Source organism: Anas acuta, chromosome 2 (assembly GCF_963932015.1).
Source record: "Anas acuta chromosome 2, bAnaAcu1.1, whole genome shotgun sequence".
NCBI lineage: Eukaryota > Metazoa > Chordata > Aves > Anseriformes > Anatidae > Anas > Anas acuta.
In genome coordinates, this window is record NC_088980.1 from 531,761 (window position 1) to 547,609 (window position 15,849).

At 59.5% G+C, this 15,849-nt stretch overlaps 1 protein-coding gene across 4 annotated transcripts in view; it reads right to left on the bottom strand.

Moving 5' to 3' along the window:
* The window catches only part of AGAP3 (ArfGAP with GTPase domain, ankyrin repeat and PH domain 3), a 116,394-nt gene that overhangs the window by 66,352 nt on the left and 34,193 nt on the right, over positions 1 to 15,849 (bottom strand). For all 4 annotated transcript variants that reach the window (XM_068673041.1, XM_068673040.1, XM_068673039.1 and 1 more), the window contains exons 2-6: positions 9,506 to 9,564; positions 5,418 to 5,505; positions 5,147 to 5,232; positions 4,688 to 4,829; positions 2,665 to 2,799 (exon numbers count right to left, since the gene is read on the bottom strand). In XM_068673041.1, coding sequence (XP_068529142.1) covers positions 2,665 to 2,799; positions 4,688 to 4,829; positions 5,147 to 5,232; positions 5,418 to 5,505; positions 9,506 to 9,564 — 510 coding nt within the window. The remainder of the gene's footprint in view (positions 1 to 2,664; positions 2,800 to 4,687; positions 4,830 to 5,146; positions 5,233 to 5,417; positions 5,506 to 9,505; positions 9,565 to 15,849) is intronic.

Sequence of the window (15,849 nt, forward strand, 5' to 3'; positions counted from 1 at the left end):
TGCTTGGTGCAGAACTTCGTGGACCAGAGAAGGGGGGAGCACTGATGGAGCAGCAGCAGCGGAGCAGGGAAACCCATCAGGACTGGCTGTGGCTGGTGGAGGCCACAAGGAGTGCATGTCAGTGGGAGTTTCCTTGTCTTACTGACACCAAAGGGCAGAGTGCTGAGCAAAGACATTTTTCAGCCATACATTACTACTGAATGTGCATAAATTCATTGAAGAGTTGTAGGATCAAACGTTCCCAGCAGAATGCCCACGGTGGGACAAACTGTAGCTAGGAAGACTCCTGGTGAGGCCAGCAAACCACACAGCTGTGTTAGAACCTCACCGACCTTATCCAGGGCATCTTGAGGGCGGCTTTCAAGTTTCTGTTTGGTGGGCAGAGGTTCCTCCACTTCTTGAGCATCACCAGGACTATTTCAAGGATAAGTTCTGTCGTCCCGTAAGACTCTGTCTGGGGTCATTTGCTCGTGAAGATTTCTTTGCTCGCCACACACAGGTCTGCGCTGTACAACCACTGAGCCCTGTCCCAGGGACTGAGCCTCTGTCCCGATTCCTTGCAGTCAGTGTGGGGGGGATATGGGGAGGCAGAGGCAGCGCATGTGAAGGTCTGTGGTGACCCACCCAGGACCCTGCAGAGAAATCCTCGGCGGTGTGACAGCACCTTCTGAAGTCACAGGGCCTTGCACAACCCCTGTACAAAACCTCTTGGCCTCTCTATGAAGTGCTCCTGATGAACAGCCCCTGAGAAGAGCCACACGCTGCCCTGGAGACAAACGGCAGCAACACTGCCAGTACCTCAGCAGCAATGGCTCCTTGCTATTGTCCTGGCATCCTCCAAACTCGAGGAGGTTTCTGCATACCGCAGTCTGTGAAGGCAAGCTCAACAATAAAACTCTGTAACCCTACAACTCCAAAGCCAAGAAACCAGAGGAAAAGTTTCTCCCACCTCACTGTGAGCTCTGGTACCTGTGGGAGGACCACATTAACCTACCCCTTAGAGCAAACTCACACCCTGGTGAAGTTGTGAAGCTAAAGGTCCTGTCCACAGGGCAGTGGGTGCTATAGGACAGCCCAGCCCCTATCCCTCCTCCTGCTGGGGCCAGGATCACCCACAGGCTGTATGTGACACAGGCAGACCGCCCCACCTTGTCACAGCAGCAGTAACGGGGACAGCATCTGATGCTGGAAGCAACGTGGGAAGAACAAGAAGAGCACTTCCCATAGCAAATACCAAACAGCATTTCCAGGGGGGCTCGTGCCAGGCTGCACAAGAGAAATCATCCTTGGAAGCAGAAAAGGGGTAACTTCCACACCATGCACCCTTTTTTAGAGTGACTCTCAGCAGCCTGACTGCTCACAGAAAGCCCCTGTCACTCCAGAAGATGCAGCAGGATTACAGTGACGTGCACTAACAAGCACAGTCCTGATCCCTGCACAGCACAGAGCTTAGCCTGAGAACAAATGGCCAGAACCTGCTCCAGGTGCAGAGGAGCAGTCTCTGCTGCACCTGAGCAAAACCGAGGGCAGCACCGTAGCTGCTGTCAGACAGTTCTTGGTGATCCTCTGACCAGTGAACGTGGAGATCTGGAGTTCTCCTCAGCACTCCCCACGCTGAGCAGCACCTTCTGCAGACTGGGGGCACCTTGTGAAGGAAGAGTGCTACCCTCAGCCTCCCCCCAAACACCCACTGCTGTCGTGCTAGACCACCAGACGTTAACTTGCTGTCCAAAAAGGTCAGCGATTGCTTCTTGTTAGATGAGAAAGTGGCACGGAGGTGTTCAAGACCAGGTTAGAGGAGGCAGCAGCCTCTGGTGGGTGGTGTCCTTGCCTATGGCAGGGGGTTGGAATGGGTTGATCTTTAAGGTCCTTTCCAACTGACCCACTCTACGACCCTATGACTCTGTCTGGCCACCCAGCTCTGCACAGACCCTTCCCAACAAGATTTCTTACTCACGGCACTGAGCACAGCTTCCCAGCTGCACTCCAGAAGACATCACAGAGAAAGGGGACAGGAGAACACACAGTCCCGTTACAGGTCAGGGTCTAGGTTTATTTGATCAGATTGCAAAATCCTAGGACGTGGTATAGGATTCCTGTTCCACCTACAACATCCCTGTCATGCAGACCCAAGTCTCAGCAGAAATGCCTTTCACACACAGTTCCCACAAGTTGCTCTGTCTGGCTGCTCTTTGCTGCTCCCCTACCCGCAGCACTCAGGGGTCCCGCTGCGCCTCCCCCTCTCCTCCACAACATGCCACCAACCCCCTTTCTGCAGCCACACGAGTCCCCTGGCTCGTACAGCCTGCTGGGCGGCACAGCCCACCCCGGGGATGCAGCATCCCCTGCAGCTCTGTCATGCAAGAAGCAGGTCCCTGGGGGACAGCCCCTGCAAGAAAGGGAGGAGAAAGGGGCCACCAGCCCTGCTTTATGGTCCCCTGTGCCACACACACAGGAGTCCTACACACACGCTGCAGGCTGCGCTCCTAGGACCTGGTCTGTGCGAGTAGAGCAACTGCACCGCAAGTGAGCGTGTGCCTGACTTGTTCTGCCTCGCTGCCACACTCCTTCCTAACTGGGAGCTGGGTACGGGCACCGTGTGCCTACGTGCTGGGCAGCACTGCTGCCCACCTGGCCCACACACCCCCCGCCCGCTGCAGTTACCATCCTGGAAGACCCTCTCCACGTTCAGTCCGTAGGTGGCACAGGTCTCGTAGTACGTGCAGCGCTTCAAATCGTTGGAAAGCTTCCGTGCCCGAGAGTCATCGATGACCCGGGGATTTGTGGCGCTGATGGCATCTGGAAGCCAAGGGCAGAGGGGGGGGGTTAGAAGCAAACACCTGCGTCCCACCGACCCCAGTCCCAGGGCACCCCCAGCCTCCCCCCACTCCTCACGCTGACACCCACCTCCAAAGCACACCCCACACCGTATAAATGCTTAAGGCAACAAAGTCCCACACTTGTAGAAATATGGACTGGTTAACATCTTTTTAAATGAACCTCATTCAACTCTAACCATCCAGTCACTGCTGCTTTTGAAGCCCATGGCAGAAACGAGCAGGAGATGTGGCTGGCCACACCAGGCAGCCTGGATATGGGGAACTGGACACACCACCAAGGACTCCCACCACGTAAGCAGCGTGGCTGATGAAGACAACTGAAGGACACCCAGAGACACCAGACAAAGAGCTTGGGGCAAAGATGTAGGCAGTGAGACCTCAGGGCCTCGGTGCTGACGTGCCTCAGCAGTGACTAACGCTGCATCTGTCAGCGTGCCCCGGGTCAAGGCAGCTCTAACTACCACGTGTGCTCATCTGCAAGTCTGCCGAATTTGCAGAGTGAAATGGTTCTGTCGGTCTTGATCAGTTTAGCTCGTACGGCCAACTCCACAGATGGAAGAACCAAAAGGGAGAAATCATCTGCAGTTAGTTGGGAAAGATGGCTCTGCTAGGATGCACTCGCAGGTAGGGTGTTTGTGGACAACACCAACAAATAAGCTTAATTTGTGTCCCAGGCAGCTACTCACTGCTCACACAGCTTGGAAAACCGACCTTCCCAGGAGGAATCCAATCTGAATTCCTCGGAGTCATGCCAAGGACAAGCCAGAGCTGTCGATGAACCCTCAAGAGGAGCTGAGGGAATCCTGGGGCTGGCATTACACAGAAGTCCTCTCGGAGCTGCCTGGCGGGCTGCTTTGTGCGACTGCACCAAGGCTGTGAACCCAGGCTGGCTCTGAACCTGGGACAACCTCCAGCACGGCCCCCCCGCCTTATCTCTTCCTCACTCCTGAGCCTCCCCTCCCAGCACCTGCCTGCACCAGTCCTGAAACAGGAGCCCTTGGTCCTAAACTAACTGCACAGTCTTTGAATACCTGAAGTTCAACAAGTTTTTCTACACTTAGTTTGGGGTTCAGAGTAGGCTCCCTGAGACTCCTGTCCTGGTGGCACTGCCTGCTCCCAGCCTACGAGGTTCTTTGTGCGAACTGGCTGCATTGCTCAGGGTCTGGGTCCTGCCACGACTTTTTTCCTGTGTCCTCTGTCCCCTGCTCCCTCTCTCTCTGTTGTCACCATTGCATCCAGTGGGGTGCCTGTGCCCTCCCCACACCCTCACTGCTGCCCAAAAGCTCCCATGCTGCCTGACCCCAGCCCAGCGCAGGGGAGGAGGAGGAGGAGGAAGGCAGCTCTGGGCTGCTGCTGCTCTCCACAGCCACACATGGGCTGGCAGCACCCCAGGGGAAACGGTGCTCAACTGCTCAGGCCTCTCTTTGGGAGCTGGGAGCAAGCCGCCGTCCCTCAACCCCTTCCTGCTGCAGCTCACCCCGAGGGATGAAGAGCAATGCGTCAGCGTGAAATCCTTCAACAGGCCCCCACTCCTGCCTTGGAGACAGGAGCAGACACTGCAGACGGGCACAGAAATTCAAGTATTTCTGAGAGGAAAGGGCTCAGTGGCGCAGTGAAGCAGCTCCCTGCAGGAAAGCTGGGATGTTCTGAGAAGGCACGATCCAGCTCCCCCAGGGCCCTGAGAACCAGGGGCCTCTGAGTGACCCTGTCCCGACGCAGCTCATCAGCACCAGGCAGGGAGCCCAGGACTCCCAGCCCCTCGCAAGGCCCACGCCCGGGCTCCTTTGGACATTTTCTGACCACGGGGCAGGGGCTGTGGGGAGGACGCCCAGCCGTCCCACGCTCACCCTGCGTGCCCACCAGCACCATCGGCACCTCCGCTGTGTTCCGGTAGCTGCAGAGCCGCAGGTAGTAGTTGTACACCGTCTGGAAGCTGATCTCGTCCTCCAGGCTGAAGACAAACACCACGGCATCGACCCAGGCAGCAAACTGGGGGCAGGAGACAGCGTCTGTTAGCACCCGGCCCCGCGCCCCGTGCTCAGGGCCGGCAGCGCCCAGCAGGGACTGACGCTGAGCCTGGGCTCGGACGCACACAGCCCAGGCCCCACGCTCCTCCCCGGCGCCGTGGGGAGGCCTGGGGCCAGCAGTCACCATACAGGCAGCCTCCACTCGGGCCTCGCAGTCCGTATGTTCTCCCAGGAATGGGCTCCCCGGGGTGGCAGCCAGGCCGGGTCTTCCCCAGGGACCTGCTAATCCTTCTAGCGTGCCGGAGTGGGAAGGGACAGAGGGGGGCACAGATCTCCTACCTGCAGCTCAGGGGGGCCCCCTTCATCTCGAATCAGCAGCAAGTAACTCTGACCATCCACTACGATCTCCTTCTTAAATCGGCCACCTTGGGAAGAGAGCAAAGCGGCAGCTCGAGTGAGAGGGGGAGCGCACGCAGCGGGACCCGCGCTGGGAGCCGGGGAGGCCGCAGAGCCCAGCGGCGGGGGCAGAAGATGTGCAGGACGGGGGTCGCTGCTGAAGCCAGGAGGGGACCAAGGACCCCAGCCACCCGCCCCCGAAACCAGACCTTACCCTCTGGAGACTCCTCCTGCACGTAGGTGCCGGTCAGGTAGCGGTGCACGAGGGCGGACTTGCCGCTGGACAGGTTCCCCACGATGCCCTGGAAGAAAGGCACGCGTCACCCCACCGCTCACCTCCTGCTTGTGGGGCAGCCCGGCCATTCCCCATGGGGTGACAGCATCAGGGACACCCCCGCTGTCCCTGACCGAGGGTGGCAGGGCCGCCGGTCCCACCTGGGGCAGGCACAGCCCTGCCAGCACAGCCCCAGTGGCAGAGTGGCTCCGAGTGGCAGCCAGCTCACACGGAGCAGAGCTCTCCCCCCAGCCCACGCGCCCCACGCTGGCTTGTGGCTCTTGTCAAGGCCTGGCACAGGGCACGGGGAGAGCCTGGCACAGCCGCTGCCCCCACAGCAGCAAGGCACGGCGCTGCCTCCTCGCTGCGGCTCTGACCACCCCTGCAAGCAACACAGCCCAGGCTGCTCAGCGTACATCCCAGAGCACCGTGCACACCAGGGCACAGTGCAGCTCACGCAGCGGCTCCTGCACCCCACGGAGCATCCCACCCGCACCCCTCTCTCCTCAGCGGCAGGGCCACACGTAGCACGCTGCTCTCTGCCTGCTGCCAGCGCCCCAGGCCCATGGAGAGGCTCTTGGCCAGGCGCTGGACGAGCTGCTCCTAGCTCGCTCCTTACACGGGGCTGTGCACCAAAAGCCTTGCAGGTGAGGGAGGCAGGCAGGCACCTGCAAAACGCTTACTGTGCAGCCAGCCTGGAAGCCAGGGCCACAGCTCGCCCCACCGGGGCAAAGGAGGCTCCTGCTCCTCTTCCACGCAGCGCCCCACGCAGAGGTGCAGGAAGGCCCAGGTGGACACACAGAGCCTTTATGATGAATAAATTCTTTACTGTGAGGGTGCTGAGGCACTGGAAGAGGTTGCCCAGAGAAGCTGTGGGTGCCCCATTGCTGGAAGTGCTGAAGGCCAGGCTAGATGGGGCTTGGAGCAGCCTGATCCAGTGGGGGGTGTCCCTGCCCGTGGCAGGGGGTTGGAATTAGGTGAGCTCTAAGGTCCCTTCCAACCCACTCCATGATTCTATGAATATTTCAAGCAGGTACACAGCACTGAGAAGCTAACAGTCTGCCGGAAAGCAGCAAGCACCCATACGCATGAGACACAAAATTAAAATCCTAAATCCCGTCACTTGGCTGCAGGTCATGCCTGGGTATCAAAAACAGGCAGGAGGCACGGCAGTGCCAAAGCTCTCCCTGAGCCTCTCCAAAGAGCCCTGATGGCTGCAGGGCAGCCACCTGCCCTGGGGAGCAGCCCAGTGGCTCCTGGAGCAGGACGTACCCGGCCGCAGGCACCGTGCTGTCAGCACACAGCGCTCTGACAGCCCAGGACACCCAAATTTCCCCGGAAACCTCCCGGCAGCCCGAGGCCGTGCCCAGCGCCGTGCACCACACGCAGCTGCCTCCAGAAGCAGGAGGGCGAGGAGAGAGGAGGGGCTGGGAACACGAGAGCTGCCTTGCCACCCTGAGAGGTGTACGGCGTGCCTTTTCCAGGCGAGCAGCCCAGCTGCAGGTGTGAGTCACGGCCAGGCAGGTTTCCCAGCTTTGCAGCAGGCAGCCCGGCAGGCGGGAGCTGCCCGTGGCACCGCGGCTCCTGCGGGGACGGCCGGGCCCAGCGGGGCGCACAGCGCAGGGGGTGCTCGGGGGCAGCCCCCCGCCTGGCCACGCAGACACACAGCCCGATGGCCACACGGGGCCAGCAGGCAGAGGAATGCTCCCAGGGTGTGCCTGGGCTGACCGCAGTGCCACCGGTGCTGTCACCCACAAGAGCAGCTGAAGATCACACAGACAGACCGGGGGTGTACGGAACTAACCACAGGTAACGTGCTCCTGGAGCCAACGACCCCTGGAAGCGGGCAGGTTTCATGAATGCTGCTGTGGACAGAGGCCATGGCCCTCTGCCTGCAGACCCCTGCCCACCCGCGTGCCCTTTGGTGGCAGCAGGAGCCACCGGGGCAGGAGGCACAGACGGGAGGACAGCGCGGCTCAGGGGGCTCAGCACGGCCCAGGCCGGCTGCTGCGTCAGCCTGGGGGCAACCCTTGGGAAACAGAGGGACCCCCAAGGCTCCCTGACTGCCAGGTGCCACACACCACCAGAAATTGGACACCTGAACAGGATTTAGTTCTCCAGAACTTGTACGGAGGCTGGTTGGAAGCCAACAAAGTGCAATGCGAAATCCTGACCTGTCCTGCTGAAATGAAATGTCCTGCTTTGCCTCTCCTCAGGCTCAGCTGAGTTACAGGTGAGAACAACCCATCAGAGGCAGCAAGACAAAGTAAAATGTGGTGTTCAGGAACCACGGAAACCTCCTGATCAAGGCATGCTGGAGGAATCAGGCACACACCCGGCCTGCACAGCTTGTGAACAGCCGGTGCCGTGTGGGAGCCCTGCCAGCAGCACTCTGCGCCCTGCCTGCGGGACCACCTGCACCACGCCACAGACAGAGGGGCTGCAGGAAGAACTGCGGGGCCAGCTCAGGTACAGCGAGCTCCTGAAAACCTCTGGATAAAGTACAGTGACCACCTGTGGTGCAAACGGGAACAGGACCAAGGACGTCGATGGCAAGACAACTCCTGCAGGAGAGGTGGAGGAATTGTTTGTGCCCGTGGTGGAGAGGGACGCAGGCTGCAGCAGAAGCATTGTGTGCTGTAAAAGGGAAGCCCCTGGCGAGACTGGGATCTTCCACTGGCAGAACCAGGAGGCAGCAAAGCCAGGGAAAGTTTCTTGCAAAGTTTTGGACGTTTAGTGATGCCTGTATGGACTCCAGGATAGCGACGTGTGGAGCACGGTCATACAAGTTTGCGACAGCTCAGGGCGCTCACTCCAAGACCCATCTCCCTGCAGAGACCTGGAGAGAAGAGCTGGACCTGAGGCTGATGAGGACAGCCACACCGCTGGGGTGGATGAGACAGCAGCAAAAGCCCAGAGAGCTGGGGCAGAGAGGCACAGCAGGGCTGATGTACCACGGAGCAGCACGGCGCTGAGCTCGTCCCTTTGGCACCCACCCAGGAGCTCTGGACCTTGCTGAGCCTTCCCTGTCCCCGTGTGCTGCCCGAGGACGCCCCACACTGACTGCCCAGACGGCAGCAGGAGCAGCTCTGTGGTTAGAAGGCTTCCTGCCCTCAGGCAGAGCCAGAAATCCTAGAGACCCCCGGCCCCCCACAGGCAGCTGCTGCAGCAGAGCCCCGGGGACACAGCAGGAAGGGCACAGCCCCGCACCTCATGGACCAGCCCTCTGAGAGGCTTCAGGTCTCAGGAAGAACCGCATCAGCCAGATCAAACTCCAGAGGAGCGGAGATTCCCAGAGGACATGGAAATCACGGGAAAAGGTTTCTGTAGATTCAGGACGAGCTGAAGGCTGTGGGTTTGTTTAGCTTGCAGCCCTGCTTTGCAGCCTGCACACTGTCACCGTGTCAGAAAGCAATGCACAGAACAGTTCTGAACAGACGCTCACTTCACAAGCCAAACTAACAAGTGAATATTCAAAGTTCATTTCAATTTATACTTAACTACAGGTAAGAACAACCGTGGCAGCACGCTGCTTCTATGTTTTGCAAAAACGCTTCTTGTTTTTCAGATTAAGATTGAAAAAATTAATCTTGAAAGGGCTCAAGGGAGACATGCCCAACAGGCTTCAAAAGGAGGTAAAGGCTGCTGCAGGGAGGGCAAGAAGAGAGCGCTGGAGCAGGCTGCCGAGGTGACAAAGAAGGGCCAGGCACACATGAAATGCTTGGGATATCTTGGTGCTCCAGGACAGATGGGAGCTGTGGCTCTGTAGTGGCCAGCAGGAAGGGCGAGGTGCTCAAATATCGCCTTTGGACCTCACGTCCGAGTGCTCCCCCAGGCCACCAACCCCTCCTGCACCAGTGTGACCCAGTGAGAGACCCTCACCTCCCCCCAGCGCAGCGGGAGCCCCGGCTCCTCTCTCCTCCTCCCTGTGAGGCTGAAACCCCCAAACTCACTCAGCCACAGGAAAAGGTGGGCTTTTCCTGGGGATTTGGAGAAGCATCAGAGAACCAGGGGTTGTGAGTACTCACCACCTTCAGCTCCGGCACCGAGCGACTCAGGGTCCATTCCTGGCTGTTCACAAACGAATCTGCAGAACAGAGAGGAGAAATCATCACGACGGGTCACCAGTGTCCCTCGGGATCCCTCCCAGCCCCTTCCCTCCGCCACGCTCACCCTGCTCCCGACCAGCTCTGTGGCTCAGCCCTCCCACCCGCCCCAGCAGCAGCGGGGCCATGCGAGGCCCAGCACCGCCTGTGCCTGGCCCCAGAGCCGGAGCCCAGGGCAGAAGGAGCGGGCAGCCCGGGGCAGGAGGCAGCACGGAGCTCACGGTGCATGGGGCAGCTCCTTCCTCCCTGCAGGAGCACAGGAAACCTTCCCGCACCCCTCCTGAGTGCACAGGGTGAGGGGAGCTGCAGGGAGCAGCCCCTGTGGGGACACGGCACCCAGCGGGGTGCCCCGAGCACTGCGCTCACTGCAGTACCTGCATGCTGTGCGCTGTGCAGGTACCGAGCTGGAGGCACGTCATAGCGCATGTGCTCCACTGAAAGTGAACACAACTCGTGGTGTGCTCCTTCTGTAATGTGCAGAACGCTGCAATAGGGTTAAGAAGGCTGTAACAACCGGGAACAGCTCTGAGTGGCACAGGGAGCACGCTCCTTGTGCCCCCTTGAGCCCCTTCTCCTCTCCAGGATATCCGATCTGGGACAGGATGCTCCGGCCGGCCCAGGACAGAGGGGACACACAGCCTGGAGCTGCTCCGGGGCCACGGGGCCCTGCCCGCTGTGCCCGCGGTGTTCGTGATGAACACAAGGCTGCTCATCACCATCCTGACGGTTCGTAAGAGGAGATGTTTCTTTGTGGTCTCTCCTGCCCACCTGTTCTTTCTTTCTGTTACAGGGAAAGTTTTAAGGCAGGAGTAAAACCTTTATAAAAGAAACTATTAAAGAGAAAGGAAAATGACAGGTTCTGGAGCCCTTTCAAAAAGGCAACAGAAAACACACCTGGATTTCCAAACACATTATTGTCTAAAAAAAGGCATCACCTCCTCCCGTAACTTTTGCTCTGCTTGGTTCCTTTGTTGGTTAACCACGGCGGTTAGAGCAGCATTACGACTTGCTTCTTCACTGGCATCCCCTCCCTCCAGACCAGACAAAGGCAGCACGCTTGCACTGCTTCACTACGCGTCACATTTCCTTCAACTGTGAAAAACTGGCAAAAATCAGGCATAATTTTCCAGGGATTTTGAATGGAGCATAAGTAAAGCACACTTGTTGACTTGGCTTTAAAACAGAGAGAGGCAGAGAGACGTGGAGAGGGCAGGCGGTTCTGCCTCTTCCTGTTCCTGGATGCTCAGGAGAGAGCAAACGGGTAAATTTCTGCTGGTTGCCTCCTTGCTACCTCTTCTAACGTGCCTTTTTTCAAACAAGGTTCCGGAGTTCATCGACAACAGATTTTTAACTTGCTGTGAAGGCCTCTGAGTAAGTCCCAACAGAAACAAACTGTGACGCAGCGCCAAGTCAGCTCTCTCGAGCCATAAACGCGTTCAATTAACACCATTAGTGTGCCTAACCCAAGGTGCCGACGTTCAACCCGTGCCCCCTGCCTGCCCCCGGCTGCCCCCACGGGCGGTGTCTGCAGCCCAGGCCCCCGGTGCATGGCAATGCCCGGTGCCAGCCGTGCCCCGCAGCACCCCAGCTCTGCCCGGCCCCGCTCCCTGGGTGCCGGCACCTCACTGCCCACCACAGCGCAGGTCGATGCCGAGCTATGCAGGGCCAGGCCCTTCCCATGCCATCCCTCTGGCCGCAGGCAGTGGCACGGTGAGGGCGCACGGTGAGGGCGCACGGTGCCTCCGCTGCCCCCAGCCCCGCTCTCTGCAGCTCAGGCCTCCCCCGAGCCCTGGTGTGGCTTTCAGTGCACTTCTTCCATCCCCTTTTAAAACCACATCAGATTTCACTTCCGTATCGCTCTTCAGCAAGCAGTTTCAGGAGGGTAAATATTCATTCCTTGAAAACCTGATGTATTGTTTGTTTTGGGCTTGACTTCACTGATCTGCCCTGCCCTTGTAGCAGAGAGAGCAAACGAGCTCCTCCAGCCACCCTGCTCATCGCCGCCCCCGCTTTCACTGCTGACTTTTCTGCGTGGCAGGGTCGCAGCCTGCCCGCCCTCTGCCGTGCCGGAGGGGTCTGGTGCCACCGGGACTGGTGACGAAGCACGGCAGTGCCTGGGCACAGCGGGGACGTGATGTGAGGAGGTTGGGTGTCCTGCCACACCTGGGTTTGCCCGTCTGGGACCAGATGCCTTCAGCCCTGTCCTCTGCCTCATGGCATGCCTGGGAAACCTCCCAGCTCCTGCAAGAGGTGGGAGCGCAGAACCAGCGTCAGGGTGTGCTGCAGCGAGCCCCCAACACAGCTCTGCCCAGCACAGCTCTGCCAGGTGAGCCGGCCTTGTGCAGAAGCAAGGAGGCCGTGCTGGGAGGGCATTCCAGCCGAGTTCCACCTTCACTCTGAACTCTGCCACTGCCTGGTTGTTCTTCAGTTTGGGCCTCACGTGCCCTTCAAGCAGAGTTTGGGGGCTTTATAAACCATGCCCTGAAAGCTGAAACTCTCATAACCAGGAGGCGTTAGTATCAGGTTCCCCAAATGGCTTAGTTAGCAGAGCAACGTGCTCACACACACACTTCTAGTACTCCTCACAGAGCACAGGGAGAAGCTTGGCTCTGGCCCTCAAAAAGAGGAAAAGCAAATGCCTTTGTCTGCATCGACCAGCACCCACAGCACTACAGCTCCTCCTGCCCCAGTTCCTGCAGCACCTGAAGAATCGCCATGAGACAAGGTCCTCAAGACCACCTGCTCGCCCAGAACCCCAAGGACCACGATCACGACCCAATTCTGTGCTGCTAGCTGCGGTGTGTGCCCCAGCTCAGCCTTACAAACCCACCACCCAGCCACCCTCACACCCCACAGTTCTGCTCCCTGCACACACCGGTCGCCTCTCCCAGCACACCGACACACGCAGCCCGGCACGACGTGCTGACATCCCCACGGCTCACCCTGTGGTCCTGCCCCAAGCAGGAGCTGCAGCCACGTCACCCCGCACCCCACGGCCCCCCGGGACAGGCAGCCCCCGTGCCCGGCTGTGGGGAGCTGCCCCGCTGGCTGCGTTACCGTGCGCTGCTCTCCCCATCCACCTGCTCCTCCTCACAGCAAGTGAAAGCAGCCGCCGTGCGCGGGAGGGGCAGATGAAATCCGTGAAGCTGTCAGAAAGGCACCTCCAGAGCAGTTTCTCAACTACCCACAACAGCCACGGGCCAGGGAACCTGATGAGAAGAGCTGACACAGCTCGCTGATCTCAGCTCCAGCCACCCCGAGCGCTCCTTGCTCACTGCTGAGCCGCAGCACGTGGCGGCTCCCTGCCTCTCACCTGCCTGAGCTCTGCACCACCGCACGCTGTCCCCGTCACTTACGTGCTCACATTAATGCAAGGAGATCCAGCGGGGTGCGGGGTGTCCCTGCTGGTGACACCATTCCCCATGCCTGTGTCCCGCAGTGAGCAGGGCAGGGCGCAATGCCGGCCACCTGGGCACCATCCCTGCTGCAAGAAGCGACCGCAGCCTCCTCCAGGGGAGAGGCAGCGACCACGGGGAAGCACACACGAAGCCAGCAGACAACGAGACCTGGTCTGCCCAACAGCCACCACCCAAAAGCCAGGCGGGCAGTTCCCTGTCAGCACCTCCCCGCGGTGCCAGCGCCTTGGCACGAGCCCGTTCGGCACGGATTGTCTCCAGCCGGGCGAACACCCTCGTGAACCGTCCTCGCCCTCATTGCTGGGCTCGTGTAGACACGGGAGCAGTGATTCACTCGATTAGCTGCACTGCCGGACTACCTGTATTGTTTCGGATTTCACATTAAAACACACCCAGCCACTCTTCCTCCCTCTTCTTTGTTATTTAATAATAGAGCAGAGCCCAGACCGCCAGCCCTGTGGCTGGATGCCTTCCCCAGGCGCACCTGAGCTCACGAGCAGCAGCGGTGGCCTCACGGCATCACTTGGATGCCGAGTGCCCTCGCACAGCCAAACGGTGGCCTTGGTCTGAGGCACGCCAGAGAGGTGACCGACCCGACCCCTCCTGGAAAAGGCGATTCGGGCCCACAGCCTCCCCTCGGGGAGGTCTCCCGGCACAGGCAGCTCTGCTCCAGGAGACTGAAGGATGCTGCTGGGGGCCATGAGAGCATCACACGCTAGGAAGGAGGAGCTGAACCCTCCGGCACAGAGGGTGCTCGCGGCAGCACCAGCAGCCTGCACCGAGCACCCGGTGGGAGCACAGCCACCGCTGAGCCCCGGCTGCTCACACCCACCGCAAAGCTGGGCGCAGAAGGGGCCCGGGGACTGTTTGCACTGAGCTCTTTGCAGGACGAAGTGCAGCAGGTTCACCTGCCTCGTGCTTCAGGACAGCGAGTGCCAGACACAGCTGGGTCTCCGCACACAGCAACTAATAATTAACCACCTCATTATCCAAGCCGCTGGGGAACGAACTCGGACACTGAAACCCTGGACATTAAAACCCGCTTCGAAAGCAGGTCAGAGGCCGAACAAACACAGAAGTGCCCACACAAACCAAGCTCCAAAGTACCCACCTGCCCACACAGGCAGATAAAAGGGCAGCGGAGCGCTACAAGCCTGGGCAGAGCCACCCCTCCCGGCCGGGCTCGATAAAGCCTCGAGCCTGGCGATGCCGGCGGGGAGAGGGAGCTCTGCGGGCCGAGGGCCTCCACACGCACGGCTGCTGCTCCTGCCAGGGAGCTTAGCCGGTGTGGAGATGGTGTGTGGGACGTGTTCTTCGCAAGGATTATCTCAGCAGAGCTTTGCATATTTAGCAGCAGTGACGGGAGAGACTCCTGAGTACCTCTGGAGAAGAAGCGTGCGGTTATCGGCTCCCACCCTGGCTTCCCAGCCAGGGATCCTCTGATCCTGCCCTGAGAATGAGGCGTTTCTGTGTCCCCACAACTCCTTCCGTGGCATTTTCCCAATTTCCCCGTTTTCCTGAAGCGTGGACCCCAGGCTGGGCTCAGCGGCCCAGGCGCAGTCTCCAAACCCATCGTGCCATCTTTGCTCCTCAGCAGCTCTCCCCGCTAAGCTCAGGCAGGTACTAACAAGAGGCGATACATATCATTATCTGCTCAGCTCGCTATGCAAACTTCACCTTATTAATGGAAAAACACCTTCCCCTTCTCCCAGCACTCCTCTCTCACACAACGGCCTACACGTTAGTCCTCTGCACCGTCAAACACCAAGCAGAGGAGCAGAGGGAGTTACCCCAAAACCTTAAGGCACCTTATAAAAGCAAATCATCTTTCTGGAAGATGGCAATGTGGTTGCAAGGAACGCTCTCTGAGCTGTGGAGCCCAGATGCCAGGGATGCTGTACCCCTTACACGATCCCTCCACGAGCAGGGAAACAACCCCAACCTGCCCAGCCTTCCCAAGCCTTGTGTCAGCGCACCCCTTCACAACTGCGCTGGCTGAGACATGGACACGTTCCTCTGAGCCGCCCGCCGTTATCTGAGGTCAGCCCGCAGTGGCCGGACTTTGTGCTGACTTTGTCCCAGCTCCAAGGGCTTCGTCCTTGCTGTATTTACAGAAAATCACATCCCCTGCCAGCCTCCATCCTGATACACCACGAAAAGCTCTTCAGCTTTCAGGCAACAAATTCTGCCTTGCCCTGATCGTCCCTCGCTGTGCTGGAGCCCTGCATCAGCAGGGAGCCACCGCTGCGCACGGAGCCCAGGGGGCTCAGCAAGGCCGGCAGAAGGCACTGGGAGCATCCCCCGGAGCCCGATGGGCCTTTGGGAATGCCTCCGTGGCAGAGCGCTGCGCTGGGCCGGTACCTGGGCTTGCTATCAACAAAACTCTCCCAGTACTGGGAACAGGGGAGCGAAGTTGGCTTGGATCCCTGCCTGGACGAATCTACCCAACTTCTCCAAAGAGCTGATAACCGCAACTGCAGCTGCACCCCCTCGGGAGGGCATGTTGGGACTGCGTTAGCAGCTTTCCTAGGGCTAAGGTAGGCAGCGCTAGCATAAAGCACCGAGGTGTTTGAAGTGCTGAGCGTGTGTTACAAACACTGCTGGCCCACACGTCTGAAACAGGAGCAGGGCACAGAGCTCCAGCACGGCCACGCTGGAGCAGCGCTGAGGCTGTCCGCGTCCAGCCTGCAGCCTCCTGGCTCGGAGGCTCAGAGCTGCCCCTGAGCCAGAGCCCATGAACCAATGCACTTTGTGGAGAGATGGGACGTGTAGAACAGGACAAGGAGCAGCTTTAGTCTGCAGACATCACGGCTGCTCCTTCACATCTCACTAACACAGCAGAGCGTATCT